At 39.8% G+C, this 23721-nt stretch overlaps 2 protein-coding genes across 3 annotated transcripts in view; both read right to left on the minus strand.

Annotated features, from left to right (window-relative positions):
• Positions 1-2629: 2629 nt before the first annotated feature.
• Positions 2630-9789, minus strand: si:dkeyp-72g9.4. The gene is made up of 4 exons (XM_042493840.1): positions 9771-9789; positions 5337-5414; positions 5080-5234; positions 2630-3655 (listed from the first exon to the last, which is right to left on the minus strand). The coding sequence occupies exon 4, from the start codon at positions 3651-3653 to the stop codon at positions 2880-2882; it is 774 nt and encodes a 257-aa protein (XP_042349774.1). The 5' UTR covers positions 3654-3655; positions 5080-5234; positions 5337-5414; positions 9771-9789; the 3' UTR covers positions 2630-2879.
• A 2593-nt stretch (positions 9790-12382) lies between these two features.
• Positions 12383-23721, minus strand: part of adamts2a (ADAM metallopeptidase with thrombospondin type 1 motif, 2a) — a 143959-nt gene continuing 132620 nt past the window's right edge. For both annotated transcript variants that reach the window (XM_042493311.1, XM_042493310.1), the window contains 8 exons: positions 23145-23225; positions 22069-22232; positions 21768-21924; positions 21515-21650; positions 21137-21344; positions 20575-20704; positions 19751-19837; positions 12383-16538 (listed from right to left, as the gene is read on the minus strand). In XM_042493311.1, coding sequence (XP_042349245.1) covers positions 13585-16538; positions 19751-19837; positions 20575-20704; positions 21137-21344; positions 21515-21650; positions 21768-21924; positions 22069-22232; positions 23145-23225 — 3917 coding nt within the window. In that variant the 3' untranslated portion in view covers positions 12383-13584. The remainder of the gene's footprint in view (positions 16539-19750; positions 19838-20574; positions 20705-21136; positions 21345-21514; positions 21651-21767; positions 21925-22068; positions 22233-23144; positions 23226-23721) is intronic.

Here is a 23721-nt window from a genome sequence, read left to right on the forward strand (position 1 = left end):
CAAAGAACCGAAGCTGGACTTGAACCTGCGGCTGCTGTGGTGAGGACACAGCCCCTGTACATGGGGTGCCTGCTCTACTAACTGTGCCACCAGGCACCCCCTTTTTTAGTTTTTTAAATTGATTCAGAAGAGGACATAGTGGTTTAAATAGGGTATCTATTAATTAATTAGCAATTAATTAAAATTATTAATTAATTAATAAATCAATACCAAAATACGTAACTATAACTCAAAGTGCTAAATTATGACCCAGAAACATGAATTGGTAAAAAGATGAAGTGGAGTAATGGGACTCAACTTCAGCTATCAGGAACAATACGTTTACATTGAAAATTAGAGTTTAAAAGCCTTGTAGCACCACCCATTAAAACAGAAAGGTTGATGGCCCATTTTGCCTAATAAATTAATTTAGTCTCATAATTTGAAGTTTGCTACAGAGTTCTTTTTCCAGGTGTACAGGGACCTGACATTATACACACACACACACATCACAAGATCAAGTGTCTTTATAAATGAAAGTTTTATTAAACTACTCACTACACATCAAAACTACTTCTAAAACTACAAATGAATGAGTTTAAGAATCAGTAGGGATAAATGACGAAACAATGAATACAGCAAAGACACAAAGTGAATAAAATGACTAAATGAACAACAAACTCATAAATGAAGCGACCATAAAAATGAGAGGATGAAAACCAGTGAGGAACTGAATTAGATGTGACATCTGGACTTGATCAGGTGCACTAAAATAGTGCAAGATTACCAAGCAGATGAAAAATTAAGATTTAAAAAAAGTCAATGTCAAGCATCGATCAACAGCAGAGAGGCAACCTATTCCATAAAACATTGAAGGAAAAGATAAATAAGAGGCCTGATCAGAGAATAACCCAGAATTCAAACTCAAATGGGTTGCAAACTAGGTTCATCCCCACCGGAAAACAGGATTAACAAATTTTGAAGTCAATCTGGCAAGAGCTGTAGGAGAAGTAGGATTTGAAAAATAGCAAAAAATGGGGGACTTCCTGTTGGGTTTAGAGTATGGCTGCCACTGACTTTTTTGTTTGTCTTACACCAAATTTTTGTATGTCAACATGAAACAGGCCAGAGGGGCTCCTTCGTTGAAGTCTGTTAGGTGGCGCTCTTGAGCCATTTTTTGAGCCCATACAAGTAATCCGTAAAATATCAAATTTTTCGTCAGTCCTGATGTCTGTGCAAAATTTGGTGATTTTTTAAGTATGTTAAGGCCCTCAAAAATGGGTATCACATCAAAAAATAATAATAAGATAAATTCCTTCAGTTTCAATAGGGTCCTTGCCCCGTTGGTGATTGCGCCCTAATTATTGTATTGTGGCGGAGGCAGAAATGTCTGATATCAAAACAATCTTTTTTGTAAGCTGGGTAAATTGCATTTTACCATGACCTCTAATGTGCCAGTGTTCAATAAAACTTATGGCTCTTCAAGTTTCAACACAGTTTTAGGAGACTTGAGTTTGTAAAATGTGTGATGTAAGTATTTTCTAAGCCTGCCCTCTGGTGTTTCAGATTCATAACTACATCCTACATCCATGAGTGATGTTTCTGGCTGAAGCTACTCAGATAAAAACAGCTCTAATTAATCAAAGCTGATATTTAAAAAAAAATGTATACCACTAAAGTCTGAATCTTCTGTTTTTTGTAATATTTAAATGTATTTATGTGAATCAGTAATGTCACTAGTGGGCTCATTATGACACCTGCATGTTCCCCACTTTTGATAGTGACACGCAGGCGACGTGCGGCTATACCACTGTGCAACAGGTGACCTGCAGCTCACATGTTCAGGTTCAGCAGTGTCTCTTTGCTCAGCCTGTGTTTCTCAACACTTGTGTTTACTCGAGCAGGATCCCCACGACAGTTACCATAGAAACTCCACTGCCTGGCACCAGCAGCAGCGCCGAGAGAGGAGTTCATTTTCGAAAGATTCAGACATGCAAGAAAACACAGCACAGAAAAACACTCCAACAGCTTAGTTTACAGTATCAAAAGAAGGCTTTATTGATTCATAATTACTTCACAAAAACACTGGAAGATTAAAAAAAAAAAGATTTTGCAGATTTGTCAATTTTTAGGATTTTGTATGATTACCAGCATACATCAAGTGCAGTAAGGTGGTAAATAATGACATTGATATAACATTACAGATGGACAATCATGACAATATTTACTTGCCTCTGTATGTTTAACCTTTTGAGCCTCAAGCAAATTGGCTTGATTTCTTTCAAAAACATGGGAAGAAGGCAATGAGCAATTGAAGAAGAAATAAATTAAAAATTTGCAAGAATTGAGAAAAAAAGTATAAGAAAATGACCTGAAAATTAGTAATAAAAAAGGGAAAAAAAAGAAAAAGAGAGAAAAAAGAAAAAAAGAACAAAGAAAAAGCACCTTAAAATATACAGAGAATTTTGTCACTTATTTTAAATATGCAATTAGGATAATCATATGGTTTTTCCAGAGCCTTTTCCTCCGGACATTCTCCGAGAGCTTTTTTTCCATGGACATTTTTCCCTTCCTTTTAAAATGATTTTTCTAAAGCTATTCATTTCTTGCAATTTGTAGTACATTTCTTTCAAAGTTGCTCATTGCCTTTTCTCCATGCTTTTGATTAAAAAAATTAGGTTTAAATACTTGTGAAAGGTGTCTGACAGCAGAACAAGAAGAGTGATTTCGCTCCAGGTTTCAAAGGGTTAAATGTGTATTTAATCATATCCCTTTAATATTATCTGCATAATACACACATATATATATATCTCCTAATGTCAGTGTCTCATGCACTGACAGAAAAAGATCATTTTCTTGAGGAATGGAATCTTCTGTCACAATGTCCATCTATTTGCGCTCTATATCTCAGCGATGGCAGGCAGCATGCAGGCTCGTACACGCGCCTCTCTCCATGCCGACCTGCACTCAGAGATCCACTGGGAGATGATTGATTGTTTGATGGTTGGATTCTGTGTCTCCCCCTCTGCTCCTCTGTCTGCCGGGCTCCCTCTCCTGGCAAAGCTGTGCTTCGGGGAGATGTTCGCAATAGAGGTGTTAGTGCTTGTGTGTAACTCAGGGCAGCTGCTCTTGCGTTGGCGTGGGAGGTCTGGACTTGAAGCGCGGGGGATGCTGTGAGCTCTGGAGCGAGCTGTGCCTTCCCATATATTCCCATGCTGCCTTATAAACCTTCCCTCGACAACTGCCCTCCTCACACCTCCTGACGGGTTGTTCTGGTGTCCATAAAGATACTCCAGCGGGTCGGTGTTGCCAAACATCAGCTTGCCATTCAGTTCTTTCTCCTTGACGTGCTGCTTATTGATGGCCTCCTCTGTGGGGCTGATTTCACAGGTGGTCAGTGTTGTCCCGCTGAGTCGTGACAGCCGCAGCCTCTGGTGCCCGGCGTCCATCTGCCGTGTGTGGATGTAGTCTTGAGAGGCGTCCCTGGTGGGGAAGGTTGGGTGAGCCAGGTGGCAGATGGAGAGGAGGTATTCCTCCGAGGAGACGGCCTGGCTGTGGCTGGGGATGTGGAACGTGTTGGCCTCATTCAGATCCTTTACTGTCTCCTCGGTGCCCTCTCTGATTGTGGGCAGTAGGAGTGTCCTCTTGGACAGAAGTCTGGACCGTGGCCGCATAGCTGAGAGAAAGACAGGGAGGAAGGATGTCATATTTTGTGCCAAATGTTTGGGATAGGTATGTCCCGATTGGATTGGAAGGATCTGTATCAGACCAGACTTACACATTTTTCAAGTGATTGGGATCTTTTAGGCCTATTTTAAGCCAACGCTACGCCCAATTCCTTGATTGCATCCGCCATCACACAGGTGTCATAAACAGAGACCATGATTTGCAGCAGATATTCAGGTTTTATTGTAATACTGCTACTTCAATGATTACAAACTGATTTTTCTCATGTTTAACTTAAGCTGCGACGCCACTTTAAGTGAAATTTCTAATAACTTGAAGTGTGCATTGTGCAGCTGTATTATTTAGGTAAATACAAGTATTGGATCAGGACTTGGTATTGGCAGATATTCAGTATATCAAATGACTCAGATCTGATCGGGGGTAAAAAAAATTGATCAGGACATTCCTAGTTTGGGAACAAAAACAAAAAGCAATGCATAGTCAGGAAGGCCATTTTCCATAGATTTCTTATCAGTTTTACAATAATTTAATGGGATCGTATGAGGTTTTTCTTGCAAAAGCAGATTTAAACAAGGTAACTTCACATTGTAGTAACAGTGGACAATGATTGACTGTTTGTAGATGTGATTTGACCAGGTGTGATAGACTCATGGCTGTCAGGTTCTGCTTTGTTGGAAAACAGCTGATATTGCCACATCAATGTGCTATCAACCAAAGAAAACATTTGATAGGACAGCATTTCTGAGAGCCTAATCGAGAATAACATGTTTCTAATAGACGGGGAAAAAAACACATTTTTTGAAAGACAATGTTTGTTTATGCAAATGCCTCAAACTGTTTTTCCAAAGATTTAATTTTGCTGCAACATCTGGATGAATACCTGTGAGCAGCAAGAAGCAAAACAGAATCCTCTGTTTTCGCCCTGACTGTATTAATCAAATTCAATTTACATATAACCCCCCTTTCTCCCCATTTCAGACTCCAATCCCTGCTTACTTTGGAGTTGCAGTGTAAACAGCCCAAAATACAAACAATCCCAGCAAGGAGCAGGAGGAGGAAACATAAATAGATGCCTATTTTAAATGCCATCTCAGTCATGTAAAGCCACAGAATGTGTCAGCTCATATTTTGTTATGTAACCCTATATTGTTACAACCCTGAGAGAAGCCCACAATATATTTTCGTCTCGACCTCCGTGCCAAAAATAGTGCAAGCCAAACCAAAATGCCAGCCTCTCCCAGTTTCTTCCAAGGTGTAACCATTGCTAAATTTAGACCACACCTTCGGTATACAACAGCTAAAAATGGTTCCAAGGCAGCAGCTCTGTGCTCGAGCGCAGAACAGGCACCCTGTTTATTTTCACCTCATGCATTTTCAATAAAGATTTTCTGCACAATTTGCTTTCCCACTCACCTTTGTCTTTGTCAAATCCAGGTGGTCTTATCTTCTGTCCTCTGCTCTTGCAATCTCAGATGACAGTCTGCAGCTGTATCTGTCTTTTCTCTATGATGCTGTGTCTCCAGCCAGTGATGCTGCTTCGACTTGAGCGCGCTCAGCTACAACTGTCTCTGACCAGAAGCAGCGGTAGAATGCAGATTTATCTTCTCCTCACATCCCTCATCCCTCCTCCCTCTCTCTCTCCCTCCCTCCCTCCCTCTCCCCCAGCTTACTTTTGGTTTGCCCTCATTCCCTGGATCTAAAAATAGACACACCATCCATTTCCTCAGCCCCAGCACTGTCATTGGCCACTGTATTGATGGAGAGAGAAAAACAGAGTCAGAGAAAGAGGGAAGACAGAGGACTAAGACATGGAGAGAGAAAGGGAGACAGAGGGGAAAACAAAACAGGAAAAAAAGAAGGAAATTAGATGGTCTATTTTTTCTTCATTTTGTCAAGACGTGCTGTTTCCGAAAATGACTAAGTGAACACAGTAATTTTGGTAAAGCTACCAAATCTAGACATCATCTTGTGATGAGACAACTCCAGCAGTGATAAATAGTTGCATGTAATCATCTTATAGAATAAATGTTATTACAATCTGCTATAATTACTGAGAATTACACTAATCAAAATGCTGATTACAAAAGGATTACATCCAAATATGTTCTTCTCCATTCTGTTACTTTCAATCTTTTCAACGTGAAGGAATACCTTATTTTGGCATAGCCTATTTCTGGATATTTACAACATTTTATATTACAAATTTACAACATTTGTTAAGAAATAATAAGAAAGTAATCAAATATTATAAGTTACATTACTTTGAGTAATTAAAAATTACATTGCTTATTACATTTTTAACAGGATAACTAGTAACATGTAACCTGTAAGCCTACATCTCAAAAGTTTACTTCCCAACACTGGACATTACCACCATACAATGTAAAAATGTAAAAATAATGGACGGAGTTACCTTGACACCATCCATTGGTTTGAAGACTGAAGAGTTCATAATTTTGGCCATTGACGTCTTGATTTTTTGGGCCAGAAGTGACCATATTTGGGCGAGAAGCCACTGAGGAGGAACAAGGGGTGGCAGACAACCTGTCACTCAAAGCAACTTGCTCTTAATTATGGATAAATTTAAGCCTTAAAAAATTGAAATGAATGAGTTTTATAAAAATTCCACACCCATATACTTGTCATGAGCAGGAAAATTAGCCATAGAGACCAGTAAACATGTTTATCTGTGTTGTAAAGTTGGGCTTTTTAACATAGCAGACTGTTTTGGAGCCAGCAGCAAGTAGTCATTTTGCTTCATTATCACGTTAACAGAAAGACAGACATAGAAACAACTGCCAAAGTACTCAAAACTACTTCTGTGGTTGATCTTGTTAGCACAGCTGTCACCAGGACCACATTTTACAATGATGACACACATTCACTCACACACACACACACACACGACTTTGTGCCAAGAAATACAAATATAGTGCAGCTATTGTAAACATGTTTGAGACTGATTTAAGATCATGTGAGAGCTTTGCACGTGTTTACTTGTATATGTGTGTGCATGCATCACAGCTGAGACAGCTGGAAGCCTCAATCTCCTCTGTTAGATGAATTTCTCAGTCATTAACTATGATTTTGAAATCTGTAAGACACTATCTCAATTTGATCTTATACAAACGAATATAGACTACTGAAATGTGCTTCATTTAGACTTTCTGGTGGGCTAGTAGACTGCAGTTCATGTAAATTAAGATTTATGCTGACTGAATTTCGAAGACAAATTTAGAAGCCATGAATAATAAAGCCGACTTTCATCCCCCAACAATCATTTCAGCTTGTGTTAAACTGGGCACTTTGAAAAAGAAAAGGTCTTTTTGGATTTGGGGCAGATGTAACAAGAGTTGCATAAACATAAAGACAGTCCGTTGAGCAGCTTTGTGGTAAAATTGTCTGTTAGCTGTGTCTCGCTTAAGGAAAAAGATGTGATACTTAAAAGGTGACGGCAATTGTTTGGATTAGACATTTTTTTTCCCCCCAGCTCTGATTTTTTCTCTGATACACAAGACAGAAGTCGTTTTGAGGGCATTTATGTTTTGGGAGATTTGGACCTCTGACCACCGTCTTCCATCACAGGTTTGTAGAGAAAGGGTGTAATTTATTTTGTAAAAACTCCTTTCAAAGTGGTTAATTAAACACATATGATCTCTGACCACCTGCAGGAAATTTGATTTTTTTCCCTCAGATTTAACTAACAGAATTTCTTATAATGTTTATGGAGTTATATACTATATGTCAAATTCAATAATTGTCCTTTTTTAAAAAAAAAAATAGAAGTTAGTTGAGTGAACTCCTTGCACAAACATTTCACAATGAGCAGTCATGATTCATTTCCACAGTAGGTAAAACTTGTTAAAGCCATTGCACACCAAATGTATAGATATTCTCTGCAATTATATATATTATATATATATAGGGGGGTGGGAGGGGCACTTTCGGAGTGGTGTGTTTGCGTGTGTGTGTGTGTGTGTGTGTGTGGAGGTAGCTTGCCCTCTGATGAGTCAGATGAGTCACGTCTTCTTTGCATCCAACCTATAAAAAGATTCCTGGCTTTTTACGGGTCTCTTAATGGACGCATCACAAGGAACTAAATTTGCCTCAAAGACACACACACACACACACACACACACACGCGCACACGCACACACACACACACACACACACACACACACACACACACACACACACACACCACACACACACACACACACACACACACACACACACACACACACACACACACACACACAGAGAGAGAGAGTTCTGTAATACTCCTGACAGACTCTGGCAGCACACTGACTGCATTCATCAAAGTGCATTCTGCTAATGACGAACACGAGGCACAACATCAAGCAGGCTGCAACTGGAAGTAAAGTGACAGGATGTAAATTTATGAACAAAACAACAAACACAAGATTAAACACCAGTCATGCTGCTGGTATTTGTTGTTGTGTGTGTGTTTACAGGGAAATAGTCGTCTTATCGGCAGCCATATTAAAGAGATTACAAATAGGTCTATAATCTTGTTTTTTATTGGTTCTCAGCTGAATTACTCAGAGCATACGGACACTGATGCTGTGTGTACTGCAGATAAACAAACAATAGACCTCCTTCACAGATGGCATTTTAACACAGTTGTTAATAATGAAATTAATGATGGCTTAATTCTGTTTAGCTTTAATTTCAGGATCCATATCATGCATGCTGACTCTCTGTCACTCTCACTGGAGAGCCTAAATAGAGAGGAGCCATCATTTGTGTTATAAGTATCACCTGTGCTTTTCCTATGGCGAGTCGAAATGTCTGCTGTGAAAAAGGCCTATTAGCCACCGTGAATTCATTTTCTAGGACAATTACATTAAAATTGAGGTAGTGTGTATTTAAACATCAGACAACTACAGACTGATTTATTGCTATTCTATTCAAACATTGTTTACTTCTTGTTAAATACTACACTAAAAAACCTTCCTACAGAAAATAAATATTGCAAATGGGTCCAAGTGTAATGCTGTGTTTACACTAGAAGTGACAATGCAACTGCGTGACCAAGTGCATTATCGCAGAGTCCGCATGGAAGTGTTACTCAGTGCTAGTTAAAATAGTTATGGGCTTGTAACAAAGCACCTTGACTGAACCTCATGTAAAGTTAGTATTTTCTTTAAAACAATATCTAGGCTTAGCTTATCTTAGGTTTAGCGTCTAAGCCCCATTTTTACATCTCATTTCACGGCCCCATTGCATTGTCTTTTGCCTGCAAGGCACATAAAGCTAGCATAGCATCAGCTAACTAAGCTATATAAGTCAGCACCACAGCTAGGAACAAAAACATATGACTGGTAATTCCTCCACCAGGTCTCAAAATTTGAAATCCTTGTATTCTTTTTTGTCAGTCTTTGGTATTTCACCAGAACATCTTCATATGGCTACATGATCATAAAGTTTGGTATATTTTTGTATGTGAGAGTTCTCCAATAATGATACTCAGTAGCTGTATAGATAGCTACATGCATGCAGATAAGTGCATCAGGGACAGAGCTATGAGGGGGTGTGGGCTTTAAGGGCTCTAGCTCCAAATGTTTTCTCAAAAGCCCCAAATCTCTGCTAAAGAAATCTAACATTATTGAATAAATGTTCTTCTTTTGGCAAAACATTCACTTTAAAGTATTTGAGACCACATTTAGTAGGCATTGTTGGGGATTACTTGCAATTAGAGTAGCCCTGATTATTTAAAATAGATTTAAATGTAAAAGATTTTTCAGATAAACATTCATTCTGTGAGCTCTACCGTCGCAAAACCCCAAAAGCTTCGGGCACTTAATATTTAACACTTGTCAAGGACATCCAGGGCTTGGGTGCCCGTACATATATGACAAGAGAGTGAGCGTACAGCTGCCAGGCTAAAGGTAAGGGATGTGGGCCTACCTGTAACCTTGCTGTCCTGGCATTGATCCTATAGCCGGCACTCGGTCAGCTTGCTCTCTGTGGTCACACACTGCTTAGCACTGATTTTCCACTGACAGTTTATTTGAAGGCATTTAACAAGCAGAGGATAACTTAAAACAAAAACTTCATTGGAAGAAAAGAGGAAACTCTACCGTCTGTCTTCCTCATGGCACACAGAAACATCTCTCATTGACTGCAGTCTCACACCTGGTCCAAATCATCTTTAAACAAAGCCCAACCCCCCCTCTCCTGACAGCCAGGCAGGACAGCCAATAAGGACAGTGTGCCATGAAATAATATATGACAAAAACAAGTTTTGAGATAACTAATGCTGTTTCAATCCAACATCTACTATTACATTCTTTTTGATATACAGATATTTGGTGCATAGAGCTGCCCAGAAAAGCGTGCCCCCAGACCCGTGAGGTTTGGGCTGAGCCCTGAATGTCTGTGTCTGGCTCCATCCCTGATGTGCACACATACAGGTGGTTTAAGTTCTGCCCATTGTGACACATGGTTTTCAAAGAACAAAATCTAGCAGAAAAACTAAAAACAGAAAAGATTTTCTCACCCTTCTAGGCCAAGGTTTACTATATATGTACTGACTTTATACACAAACAAGTGTTTTTTTTTTTTTTTTAACTTTCCAAAGCAAAAAAACACAGGTGCTACTTATAACAGTAACGATGGCTGGTATGAGCCAGCATGAGCAATAGCATGTCCCTAAAACACACTGAAAGCCCTGAAATCATAAATTGTATAATTTACATATGTGCTTCTCCTACTGTGATATTGTGTAATGTGTGGTGCCAAGTAGCTCACCTGGTAGAGCGGGCACCCCATGTACAGTGGCTGTATCCTCACTGCAATGTTCATCAATGTTTTAGCTGTCCTATACTCACCTAACCATCAAATTCTATCCTTTCTTACAACAAAATGCAACAATTTTTGAGCAGTTTACACCAGGGATATACAATGTCAGCAAAGTATTTTCAAAATAAAAGATGATTTCAGAATGTTTTTATACACAAAATACAAAAGAAAGGTTAATCACTTTATTCCTCTCCTGCTGGTCTTGAGCCACTTCTTCGCAGTCACTTATGGATCCAGTAAGACTTTGATTCCTACAGTAGGATGCTTATATAATATGGATGATAAAAGCTTCAGCGTAAAGAGGGCTGGGCACTCCCAGTTGAAAAATGGATGAATGGAAGGGCTGTGATTGTTGAGCGTGGTTATTGATTTTTATCACTGAGCTTCCAGTGAACTGGTCACAGAGTCGTCCTCTGAAGGGTTTTCTCAGAGAGATAACATCCTCTTCCAAGATCAAGTTGCTTTGAAATATGTTTGGGGAAAATAAAATCATGGGGGTTGAGAGCATTACAATATAATACAGTTACAGTGAGTAGAATAACACAGCAGTACATCCTGATTTATGAAGCTCATAGAATTGATATTTTGAATCTTTCAACATTGAGCTATCTATTGCAACTAAAGTGCAACGTATTACCTAAAAAAAAATCAACAGATTTGGATCAGCACTTCTCTGAAATAGTCTCAACCCAAGATGAATATAATCGCAATCATAATCTTCACCACGGTGGGCTGTGATTTCATTAGACTGTATGGTGTCAGAGTTACTCTATTGCAGTGATACTCACTTTAAGGCCAACCGGCCAAATCTGGCCCCCAATAGGGTGCCGAGTAGCCCCCAGCCATTTTCTAATTTACAATATAAAATAAAGTGATTCACAGTGGAAACTGTATCTGTACTTTTAGTATACATAGGTGCCAAAGTGCATAAAATAGCATAAAAATAGACCTTGGTTATCAAATACAGTACAGTACAGTACAGTTGGTTATCAATACAGAGCATAATCTTTCAGCACTTGTGTGAGTTCAGTGTAACAGTATGTTTCCCATATCACTTGTAATCCCATTAAACGTGTTTACAGATCATTTCTACTCATAGAAACAGATCTGTCCTGGGGCCCATCTCATGCTTAAGGGTTAGTTTATCCAAATCAGAAAAATAAACAAACAAACAAACAAAACATATTGTCCCTCTGACTTCGAGGATATCTAGCTATGCAATTTGAGTTTTATTTGCAAAGGTTCTGATTATTCGCCACCCCAATACAACTGAGATGAAGGGAATCTTTTTGTGCTCAAAGTGAGGAATATCAAATCAAAAGGCCTTTCACACAGCAGACATGAAAAAAAATCACGGCAAGCCATTTCCTGGGCTTCATTTCAAATCCCATGGGTGAGAACAATGCTGCCAAAGTCAGATGTTTTGTGAAGTCATGCTGACTTGCGCTGGAGCTTTTCCATCAACAATGAAGAGAATGAGCTTATCTTTACCATGTTAGACTGCATTTTAGTGTTCAGTGACTTTATATTTTGGAAATAACATCAGTCCACAGACAGTTCTGCCCTGAACCTGATATTCTCGCAAGACTTAAAAGGCAATTTTAAAAAGTCAATAAAAAGGTGGTTTGACCACAAGCATCAATACAGTGTACATAACTACAGTGGCTAGGTCTCCCCCTATGTGTCAGACGTAGCATTACTATGCAACTGAGTTTAATTCAAGAAAAGCTTTACAGCTCACTGTTGATAATTTGAGGAGATTGCTTGCACTGGGTTAACTGACAACCAGTGACATAACAACTGCTAGCTGCAGCAAATAAGAAAAAAGGGCAGCGTGACAACTGTCAGGAAAAAAAACACAAAACACTGAAAGTTTGCAAAATACCACAGGCACTTAAACTTTAATAAATATTTAACATTAAGTTCTTTTTCATATGTACAGATATCGTACAGAAAGATCCGTAGATGCTTTTGCAGCTGCTGCAAGTTAGAGATGTACCAATAATAACATTTTTAGAAAAGAAAACAAACTGGCCCTCAAAGCTTCTATTTGGATACAGTTAATACAAACAGGCTTGTTTATCTATGATTACAATTTTGTATTTTTTTGTACATAAATGAATGCACAAGGGACAACGCTTTCAGCAATACTGACAAAAAAAAAGCACCATACTTGACTGACCGTTATAAAAGAAAAACAAAAAATGCAATCACAATAGTTTTTTTCTCTTCATTATTTTGTTTTTTCCACCTAGCTTAATGAGATATCAAAATATATCATCAAAATTCAGGAAGCACCACATGTTTGGCAATGTCCCTCAATATACTGTTATTTAACTTCCTGAGAGATGAGAGACCCTTTGCAGTCAGACAGACGTTAGCTTCGGAAAATAAAACACAATCCAGGCAGTGTAAACTTTATACAATTCAATTAAACCAAAAGGGAAACTTTGACTTGCTGATCATATCAGATTACCATATTGCTTTCAGGTTTCCAAAAGCTCCAATTTGCAGTGTGTATATGGTATTTAGAGTGTTAAACATGTTCATCTGGTCCTACAGGAGTTATATTATGTGTTTGTGGGGAAATGAGCTGCAGTCCTTGGCTGTAGTATAATATAGAGATGGAGATTTGGATTCTAGGTGGTAGATTTTGTTGCTCAACAAGTGCCAATAGGGATAATACCATTCTACAAACAACATTACACCTTATCTACATCAGCGTTGTAGATCCAGAAAACAAGACTGTGAGTGGTTTGGGGGGATAAAAGCTTGGATTTGTAAAGTGCTGGTCAAACTGGCAAACTGGATGTACACTTTTCATCCCTTCTGTTTCTCATTATTGTATTTACACAGGTGATGCGATTTGCTTCAAATCTGCAACAGTCTGTACTCTGAAGGGCTTTTCTTTGTTCGAAGCAACTGTTCAAACATTTGGCCACAATATTCTCTGTCTGCAGTCCTGACCGTCATGGGAGTGATATGACAGAAAGTGTTTTTTTTTGTGCACAAAGGCCTGATGGAAATCATCATGGCAATTCAAAATGGTTTAAACTGCACATCTCTATAAGAGAAATGAAAAGGCTCGGTCTATCATGCTGCATGGCCTCTCTTCATCCTGAGGAGAAAGTTCCTTTTTTCCTCCAGAAGCTCCTGAATGCGTTTGTTCTTGGTCCTCTCTCGAAGGTTGACCCGACGCTTTGGGATAAGATTGTTCTGGGAGATGTCGTTATCTACGCCGATGATCCTGTTATATATTATGTCAATCGAGTTGTCCTCACCGTTCTCCTCTGGTCTTTGCTGAGGTGGGGTGATGGTGGTGATGGCTGTTTTTTCTGTTGTCAGAGTTATTGTGGTGGGAGGAGAGACTGTGGCAAGGTCTGAGGTTGTTGTGGGAACAGGGAAGCTCACAGGGATGTACTCAGATAAGTCTTGCCAGGGCGAGGAAGCAAGGTCCATCATATCCTCACTGTCAATGGTTGGGATCACCATATTGAGGCCTTCGTCTAACACCATAGTGTCACTGACCACTGCCCCATTGCTGTAAGACACCGTGATGTCATCACCACTGGGAATGGTCCCACTTGTTACTGTGATATCACCACTGCTGGTAATTGTGACGTCACCATATGGCACGGTCCCACTAGGCATGTTGACTTCTTCAAAGTGAGCAGTTCCAGCTGGCGTTACGACATCACCAAAAGTGTGGGGTTTTGTGGCTGAAGTGTCATGATACCACAGTGGAGTTTCATCTGTAGTTGCTGTGTTGTTATTGATGTATGTGACATTAATCCTAGACTCGGGGAAATGCACGTCTACAGTTGTTGCATATACACTAGTACTGGAGGAGATAGTGGAAGAAAAGTACTCTCTCGGTTGTTCTGGACTTGTATATGGAATGGGAGCTGTGGTATAATAGGAATTAATTGTTGTTAGTGTTTTCTTTTTTGGATTAGTCTTTGCCTTATTCTGATTGACCTTGGCCTGAGAGTGTGTGACATTTTTGGGACCTAGTTTTGGGATCTTTTGATCTTTCATTTGTGTTTTCTTTGTAACTTTTGTCTTTGCTTGAATGCTCTTGGCCTTTGGCGGAGACTCTTTTTTGAGTGTGGGTTTGGGTTTTTTCTCTGGAGTAGTCTTCAATAGAGGAGTATCTTTGGGCATAGTCTTTGCCAGAGTCATCTTTTTGGGAGTAGTTTTTGCCAGGGTAGTCTTTTTGAGAGTAGTTTTTGCCTGAGTAGTCTTTTTGGGAGTAGTTTTTGGTGGGGTAGTCTTTTTGAGAGTAGTTTTTGCCTGAGTAGTCTTTTTGGGAGTAGTTTTTGGTGGGGTAGTCTTTTTGAGAGTAGTTTTTGCCTGAGTAGTCTTTTTGGGAGTAGTTTTTGCCAGAGGAGACTTAAGAGGAGTAGTCTTTTTGGGAGTAATGCCTGGTGGAGTAGTCTTTTTGGGAGTTGTTTTTTCTGGTGTCATTTTTAGGGGATTGCTGTCTCCTAGGGTTGTTTGTTTTGGAGTAGCGTCTGTTTTCTTTATCGGTTTAATCTTTGGTGGAACATCTTTTCTGGTAGTATTTTTAAGTGCAGTATTCTTTTTAGGATTGATTTTTGGTGGAATCACCTTTTTGGGGTTTTTCTTTGGTGGAATCTTTTTGGACTTGGACTTTAGTAGGGCGTCTGTTAGTGTACTGCTCTCTGTAGGATTTGTCATAGTTGGACTGGTTGTTGCTGTTAGGTGTGTGTTACTTATCATTCCAGATGTTGTTGGACTATTTGCCGTGCTCTGTAACTCTGGGTCTGTGTTATCATCTATGTTTGGGGCAGGTAGAGGTAGGAGATGAGTTGTAACACTGGGAGAAGCTGTAGTAATTGAGGTGGTTGCCAAGGAAAAGGTAGTGGGGAAGACAGGAGCAATGGTGGTCGCTGGAGGATGAGTGGTAACCATCTTTGTAGCATGTGGGGTAGCAAGTGGGGTAGAATGAGAAACACCTGTGGAGGGTGGAGGATGAGTGGTGATAATATGTGTCGTAATTAGTGAAGGAGGGGTGGAGTGAGGAACAACAGTGGTAGAGTTAGGAGAGGTGTTTGTTGTCTTTTCAGGATTGCTCTTTGGTGGACTATCTTTTTTGGTGGTATTTTTGGATGTAGTGTTCTTTTTAGGGGTTATCTTTGGTGGAAGATCTTTTTTGGTAGTATTTTTTGGTGCAGTACTCTTTTTAGGGTTGATCTTTAGTGCAACATCTTTTCTGGTAGTATTTTTGAATGTTGTATTCTTTTTGGAGTTGACCTTTGGTGGAACATCTTTCCTGGTAGTATTTTTTGGTGCAATATTCTTTTTAAAGTTGATCTTCAGTGGAACATCTTTTCTTGTAGTATTTTTAAGTGGATAATTCTTTTTAGGGTTGATCTTAAGTGGAATCACCTTTTTGGGATTTTTCTTTGGTGGACTCTTTTTGGGCTTGGACTTTAATGGGGTATCTGTTTTTGTACTGCTTTCTGTTGGATTTGTCATAGTTGGACTGATTGTTCTTGGAAGGTGTGTGGTAGATATCATGCCAGATGTTGTTGGATTACTTGTAGTGCTCTGTAACTCTGGGTCTGTGCCATCGCCTATGTCAGGGGCAGGCAGAGGTAGGGGGTTAGTAGTTACACTGGGAGAAGTTTTAATAATTGAGGCAGTTGTTATGGATAAGGTAGTGGGGAGTAAAGTAGCACCGGTGGTCATTGGAGGATGAGAATGAGGAACACTGGTGGTGGTGGAAGGAGGATGAGTGGTGGTCCAGGGATTGATGGTTGAAGCTGAAATGGTGGTGATGACAGCTCTGTTGGGTTGGGTGGTGCTGAAGGCAGAGCTGCTGCTGGTAGGTGGAGGGGCTGTAACACTGGGCAGGATGGCTGTGATGGGGGTGGATGTAGAGGTAGTGTTGGGTAGGGGCTCTGTAATGGTCACATTGCTGCAGGACTTGCAGCATATGCGCTGGAACTCCAGTATAGAGCAGTGGCGCTTCAGCACTTCCATACGACAAAACACGGAGCGGTCTCCATGACAACGCTGGCCTGTGGAGGAGAGAACAGAGAGCTGAGACTGGGTGCAGCCAGCGGTAGAGACTATCAAGAGGTGTGTGCTTATATGTCCGTTTGCTTGGATATGTTTTTGTAAGTGACAGAATGTGCAACAATAAGAATATTTTACAGTAGCATTAGTCTTTAGGTGCATGTTCATTTATACATAAAGTACATGCATATGTGTGTGAGTGTGTGTGCTGGTTCCACACCGTGCAGAGAACAGTAGTAAAGCCAGACCATTAGCGGAGGATGCAGAAGGAAAGAGGAGAGAAACCCAAACATCAAGAGCAGTCATGAGATTAGTCCCGAGAAACTGAAATGGAAAAAGAAGGGTTGCCAGTCTTGTGTTGTAAATGGTTAAAATTCTATTTTTTTTTTTTTAAATTTTGACTTCCTCCTGCCCATGCAGCTTTGTGTTGCCTTTGCTTCAGGTGTGCATAATTCTTCAGTTGTAAAATTTTGAATCCTATTTCACTTGACTTTTACCCTTTTTGCACCATGCCAGTACAAATAATTGCATTCTTCTGGCAATGTTTGGCCTTTTTCACAAAGTATCTAGCCAGTGAGCATTCCTGGTGAGAGAAAGATCACACTTTTTAAAACATTTTTATTGATACAACTTTGCTGTTGAGAATGACAGTAACTGAAACAATGAGATGTACGCCCCCCCTGCTCATTATATAGATATATTCTTTTCTTAAGAAAAATAATTCAACTGTATCGAAAGTTACAAGTTCACAGTCACTTTGGTAAAACACTTCATTACTTGGAAATCAACCAGTCAATCTGTTTATCGATTGAAAAAATAAAACATGAAGTACATAAATGATATCTGCTGTTTAAATGAAATACATAATTTCCATGATGATGTAAAAACTGGAATGGCACATTAAGTGTCATATGAAACATTTACAAAACATTAATAAAATTTCCCTGATAAATCAAAGTGCATATAGACGCAGTGCACGTAGTCCATCTGAATGTTTCTTCAACGTTAGCCAAACGTTAGCCAGCCCCACGCAGCAGGCCAGTGAAGCCACAAAACAGTTACCCATAGTATAGAATATTATAGAAGAAGATAACAGTCATGAACATTATTAAATACAGTCAACACCAATGTTATATACAGTCGCACTGCTAGGTCTGGCTTGGTCTCATACAGTCCAACTCCAGCAGAAGGAAACCTTGGATAGCTCGCTACATAGTCACAACAGAAATATGTGATCACAATACAATGACAAGTCTGAAGTGTTTTTTTTTTCTAGATGCCATATGTGTCGATACCCTAGGCCCTTTGTAAACCCAGTAGTCGGACATTGGTCCAACATCACCTTGGTAGGTTTGATGGTTGGCGGGTGTGAGTTTGTTAAGTTGGTTTGAAGCTGCCTCTATTCCAAGTGAAACTTTGAATGAGTAAAGCCATCTCTTTCACAGATAAATGCCATTACATTCAATCCAAGATAAGGCATTGTTCATGTGGTTAATGTTCATCAAAATAAAATGAGATCATCGGACGCTCTCAAATCAAAGTATATGAGGTATTTCTGTATCTGATCGCAATGTGTAAAAGCCCGAATGATGAATCTCCCTTACACACACACACACACACACACACACACACACACACACAGACACACACACACGCACACACACAACAATCAAACACACCTTCACTAGCAACACAAGTGAATTTAATTCGATCACGCATTCTTTAACTCACTTATCTAAGCGTACTCACACGCATCCATGCACATACACATACACACAGATGCACTCACACACATATATACACATGCATACAGGTGATGGATGCAAATGTGCATGACAAAACGTGATCCTATCCTTAAAGAAAACAAGAAGCGACAGTAAACCACTGATCCATCTGAGAGAATGGAGAGGCAACTAACTGACCAAGTCCTGCATAATATAGGTCTAACCCCTTCCCCCCGAAACACTTTACCTTTATTAAATATTCATCTGTATTCATGTAAAATCAATAAAAAAATACACATAACAGTCAAGGATCTAAGCGATCAATAGCAGTCCAAAGGTTTTAGGCAAATAAGCTACAGCTTATTCATGGTAAAACATTATTAATATTATTGTTACTCATATAGATTTAGATTTATAGGTATATATAAATACAAATATATATATATATGTATTTGTTTAAAGTCTGCAAGCACAAATAAGCTGCATTTATTGAACTTTAGTATAACAGTCAAAGAGAGGATGGCTGATGATGAGGTGAAATGGGAAGCAACCTCAATGGTCAGACTACCCTGTTTTTTTTTTCTTTGTTTGATTTTTTTAAAATTAGCCTTTCCTCAAGATTCTTCACCTTGCTGTTCCCTCCCCCAAAAATCAAAAGGTTTACTTATGTCACTTCCTGTCCCTGTGCTGAGTTCCTGTCAATCTGAGAATGGAACGTAGAGTGAGACGCCATTCTCATCTCCGAATGGAACCAGGATGTCAGATGAGCACTTTAGCAAAGATGTCCTCATTGTGACAAGATCACATTCACAATAAAGCTTTCATATTTTTTTATAACTTTTTTTTTTCTATATAGATATTTATATACCTTTTCTGTATATTTTCACACCTGTGTCTCCCCACAATGACAGTGCGCTACAAAAAGAAAAAAGCGCAGCTGCATCTTAGGAGTGGTAACCCATGACAACACGCAGCTAGCTTGCGCAAAACATGGCCGCCAAATGCAGAGGGGGTCCCCTCACACATGAACGGCTCTTCGACACGTTCTCAGGAGGTGCCCATGAAAACCTGTTCGCTTTGCCACTTCGAATCCTTTTCACATCAAATTTTTTGTTGATCTTTTGAGTTTTCGACTGGCCAGCGGTTACAACACAATGCTCCACAAAGGAGAGAGAGAGAGATAGAGAGAGAGACAGAGCAAGAGAGAACCAACTAGCACACACAGGAGCCAGAGACCTCCCCCCAGTCAGAGCCGTCTCAGACACACAGAGAGAGAGGCAACGTCCCCCCCCCAAAAGAGAAGCGAAAGCTTTGCCGCTCGCTCACGGGCGTGGGCACAGGCACGGGCCGTGGGGGAGGTCAGGGGGCCAGCCGGGGCCGACCCTGCAGAGACAGGAGGACAGAGATGGGCAGGGCCCAGCAGAGGACAGACATGCAGCTGCGGCTGCCGCTGTGGAGGCCAGGCTGGGAACTATAGAGGGAGGTTTTACGTGAAGAGATCTTCGGGAAGTTGGGGTTGGGGCGAGACAGCCACTGGATCAGGATGTTGCCGTTCTTGTTGAGGTCCGATGAGCCCTCTGCAGAGAAAAGTGGAGAGAGGGATGAAATAGTTACAGAAGGAAGGGAACTCTTCGAATGGTTATTGTTATCACCTTTCACATCTTTTTTCTGCACTGATATCAGGGCCTATTTCATATCAGGGCTTTATGTACTCCAGTGTTGGGATTAACATGTTACAACAATTCTGCTATTTTTTTTTCTTTCAAAAGAGTAAAAACTAATTTGATCAAAACATATTCACTGTGTTTATTATTCCACTATTTACATTTCATTGTAGTGATAATGGCTACAATCATTGTTAAAATCTGGCAGTCGTCTTGTTCCACATTCTGCCACAGCAACACGAAAATAACGTGTGCCTCAATAAGAGAATTGAGGCAGATATTTAAAGTAATGCAAAGGTTATTTTCCCCAGAAACTATTATTAGAGAAGTAACTAGTAACTGTAACTTATTGCTAATTTTCCATAACTTGCGCAAAACTGATGCATAATTGCAAAATCCCTGTATATTACAAGGATTTGCTGAGATCTGACAATGTGGTGACATTGATAAAAACAAGGTAAAAAAACAAGCATAATTTGGCACGATTAGCTGAGGAAAACTAAAACTTCCAAATGAGTTGAGGGATTTATTTAAAATGTGTATGATTTTTGGTGTTTCTTTCCTAATATACTGAACTCCTTTAACAATGACAGAAGTGTACTATTTACTGATGCAGGTCATGTGTGGTTTTGAGGTTCCTCAACACTCACTGGGACATGGATCCAGGCGACAGACTCTGATGGTGTCAGGCTTACTGTCCAGACACAGGCCGATGGTGTTGTCCCTGGTGTGGCACAGAGCCTGCCTCTGCTGGGTCCCATTACCACATGTCACAGAGCACTGGAGGTGCAGGACATGACCAAAAACCAACAGATTATAACAAACCACTTGACAAATACAAACAAACAAATAACTAAATATATAAATAAATAAACAAAATGTTTTAAAGTTCACAAAATGTGAAGCAGTACAAAGGCCTGTAAAGTACCCTACTGTTTTTTTAATCATTATCCCTGGTTTACTGTTAGTAGTAACAGTTAGGATCATGAACTGTTTCTCAGAGGCTTGTCAAACCTGCCAAGAATACAATTCTGAGGAAGTCTTGTGATATTTAAAACTCTGCATGTCTTACAAAAATACCAGCTGTTGGGCTTCAATACAAAAATACCAGCTGTTGGGCTTCAATACAAAAATACCAGTGCAACTATTTTCCTGCAAAAATGGGCCAAACATTTTCTTTCCATTTCCCTGACCCGTGTTCAGCCTGCGTACCTGTGACCACGGCCCGACCCTCCACTGGGTGGGGCAGGGGTGTCGGTTGCAGGGTCTGCGAGTCTCGGGCCGGTTGTCATTGCAGTGTTTATTGTGGATGGCTCGTGTGGTGTTGTCATCTGACGGCTGGACACAGGTGACCGAGCGGATTTGCATTCCAGTCTTTCCACATGGTTTGCTACAGTTCTGCCACTCCCCTGTCACCCAGCTGGAGATCATCACAGGAGAGAGAGAAACATTCAAAACATCAAAGTGCTGAAATAAACAATGACAGAGGAGAAAAGAAAGTGACAGCTGAAAGAAGAAAAAAACCCAAAAGTTGTCTCTGACAGTTTTGTTTGATTTTTTACGATTGGCAACATATAGTACAATGCATACATGGGTGGAGGGCAGGGCTTCATGTTGCAGTCTCTGGTGTCTCCTCTAGGTTTCATGTTGGATTTGTTACAGAAGCTCTTGCGAACCATCTTACTGTCAACTTTTCTTCTGCACCCGTACCGCAGGTACTGCTTCCCTACAGCAAGAGGGGACAGAAAGATTTAACAAGCGTAAGCACCATAAAAATAAAGAAAGGCATGAATCTCAGGGACATAGCAGCTTAACAACAAGTATTTTCCTTGCTCTACTGTACCTCCGCCGCAGGGTTTAGAGCAGTAGGACCATTTCTTTGGCGCCCACTCGTAGGCACTGTCCTCTACCAGCATGTTGTTCTGAATGGCAGAGTCACTGTCCATGTTCATCATGTACTTATAAGACAAATTCACATCCTCATCTCCATGTAATTTCATCTGCAACAGAAAATAGTGACAAAACTTAGGTCAGCTGACAGTACTGCAGACATTGACATTTGAGTGTAATTTGAAAAAGGTATGCAGAAAATTCTTGTGTGTAACCAAATTTAACACTATCTTCAATTTAAAAAAAAAGTGTACCATGATCAGAATTCCATGTCTGAGAGGACCAGTGGTCTGAAGTGTCTCCTTGTCATTGTCATTCTCATATTCCCATTCCACGCCCTTTTCTATGACCGAGTGGGATTCTGGGTATTCATTTTCCCCATTCAAGAAGAACAGTCCTGATGCCACATTCTTTACAGCTAGAAATGGGTGAGAAATATTCATCAATTACACATGTAATGGGTTAGATTGTGGAATGGATGAGACAAGGAATTAAGAACGTGTAGGTTAACAAATACAAAACTGAGGTATGATTGTTGCTGTGTATGAAATGTTTGCATCTTTGTTTCTGTTTTGTTTTTGTCTCTGTGTATTGAGGTATGACTATTACTGTGTAAAGCCCTATTTTGCATGGGATTATCAACTAGGGACCAACCCATGTCTGTATTTCATGTGATCCATTTGCACGAGGTTCAGCAAAGTTAGTATTTTACTCAGATTTACTGACATTATCCTTTGGATCTGATGTGCGCAGTCACTTATAACTTCACTCGACACAACACAGAAACACTGCACAGCACTATTAGCAGTGATGTACAGTGTTAACCTCCCTTTTTCTTTCAAATGTGGGTTAAAGAAACCGATTCTGCTACAAACTCACATCTTTTCCATCTCATCATCTTTCCAGATTTCTCTCTTATGATGGATTTGAGCTTCCCCTTTCTTTAAATGGGTCTCCATGCTGTGTAGCAAGATAAGTCACCTGTACCCTAAATGCAGTCGAGTTTTTATTTTAAATTGTGAATGCAGCCTCCATATTCTCCACCTCAAAAGAGGCAAAAAAGAGGGACTTATATTTACATTATCACACAACCTTGCCATACATCAAAAGGGCATGTATAATAAAAACTTCAGCCTAGACCTTTTGGGTCAATATTTTTGTTATTGCATATATTTGTTTTAATGTTATTTATTCCTTTCTATGCGGATTCTTTTTGGAAAACTATTAATAAGGTCTAATAATAATAAATTACTACTATTACACACACATGAATATAATTCAATTTAATACATACACACTGAGAGGAAAACAATGTACAGTCTTCAAATACCTAAAGTGTGTAAGGTTGCTTTCAGCTCTTGAATGAGTAGGTGTCTCGCTCCTCTGGGGATTTCAAGAACTTTGAGGAAACCTGAAAAGAAACACACATTTGGTTCATGACTCCAACATCATTTAAAGCTCATTTTACAGTTTCTTGACTAAAAGTCTCAGCTAATCCAGTAAAGAGCTCTTAATTTTAGTTAATCTTGAATTTCATTTTTCTTAAACCACGTTTAAGAGAAACGACAAATAAATCTACCTTGTATATTTGTACCTTGTACCTTACTCATTTTGACCCTTACTCGTTTCTCTGCTCACTAGTGAAAACCCTTACAGTCTTGACTATTTTAACCCAGAGTAAACATCTGATTCTGGGAACTTTGGTGATATAACTTTGTCTGTCCTGACGGCAAACGTTAGATAATATACTAATAAACCTTCAATCATGGAGTGAAGTCTGACCTAACTTCTTGGGAATGCTTGACTCGCGTGGAAACGTGTCAACTCAGAGTTCACTGAGGTTTGGACATTGTTACAAATCTTCCTCTAGAGGGCGATATTTAGCTGTCAATAACAGCACAATACAC

The sequence above is a fragment of the Plectropomus leopardus genome, chromosome 9 (assembly GCF_008729295.1).
Source record: "Plectropomus leopardus isolate mb chromosome 9, YSFRI_Pleo_2.0, whole genome shotgun sequence".
Classification (NCBI taxonomy): domain Eukaryota; kingdom Metazoa; phylum Chordata; class Actinopteri; order Perciformes; family Serranidae; genus Plectropomus; species Plectropomus leopardus.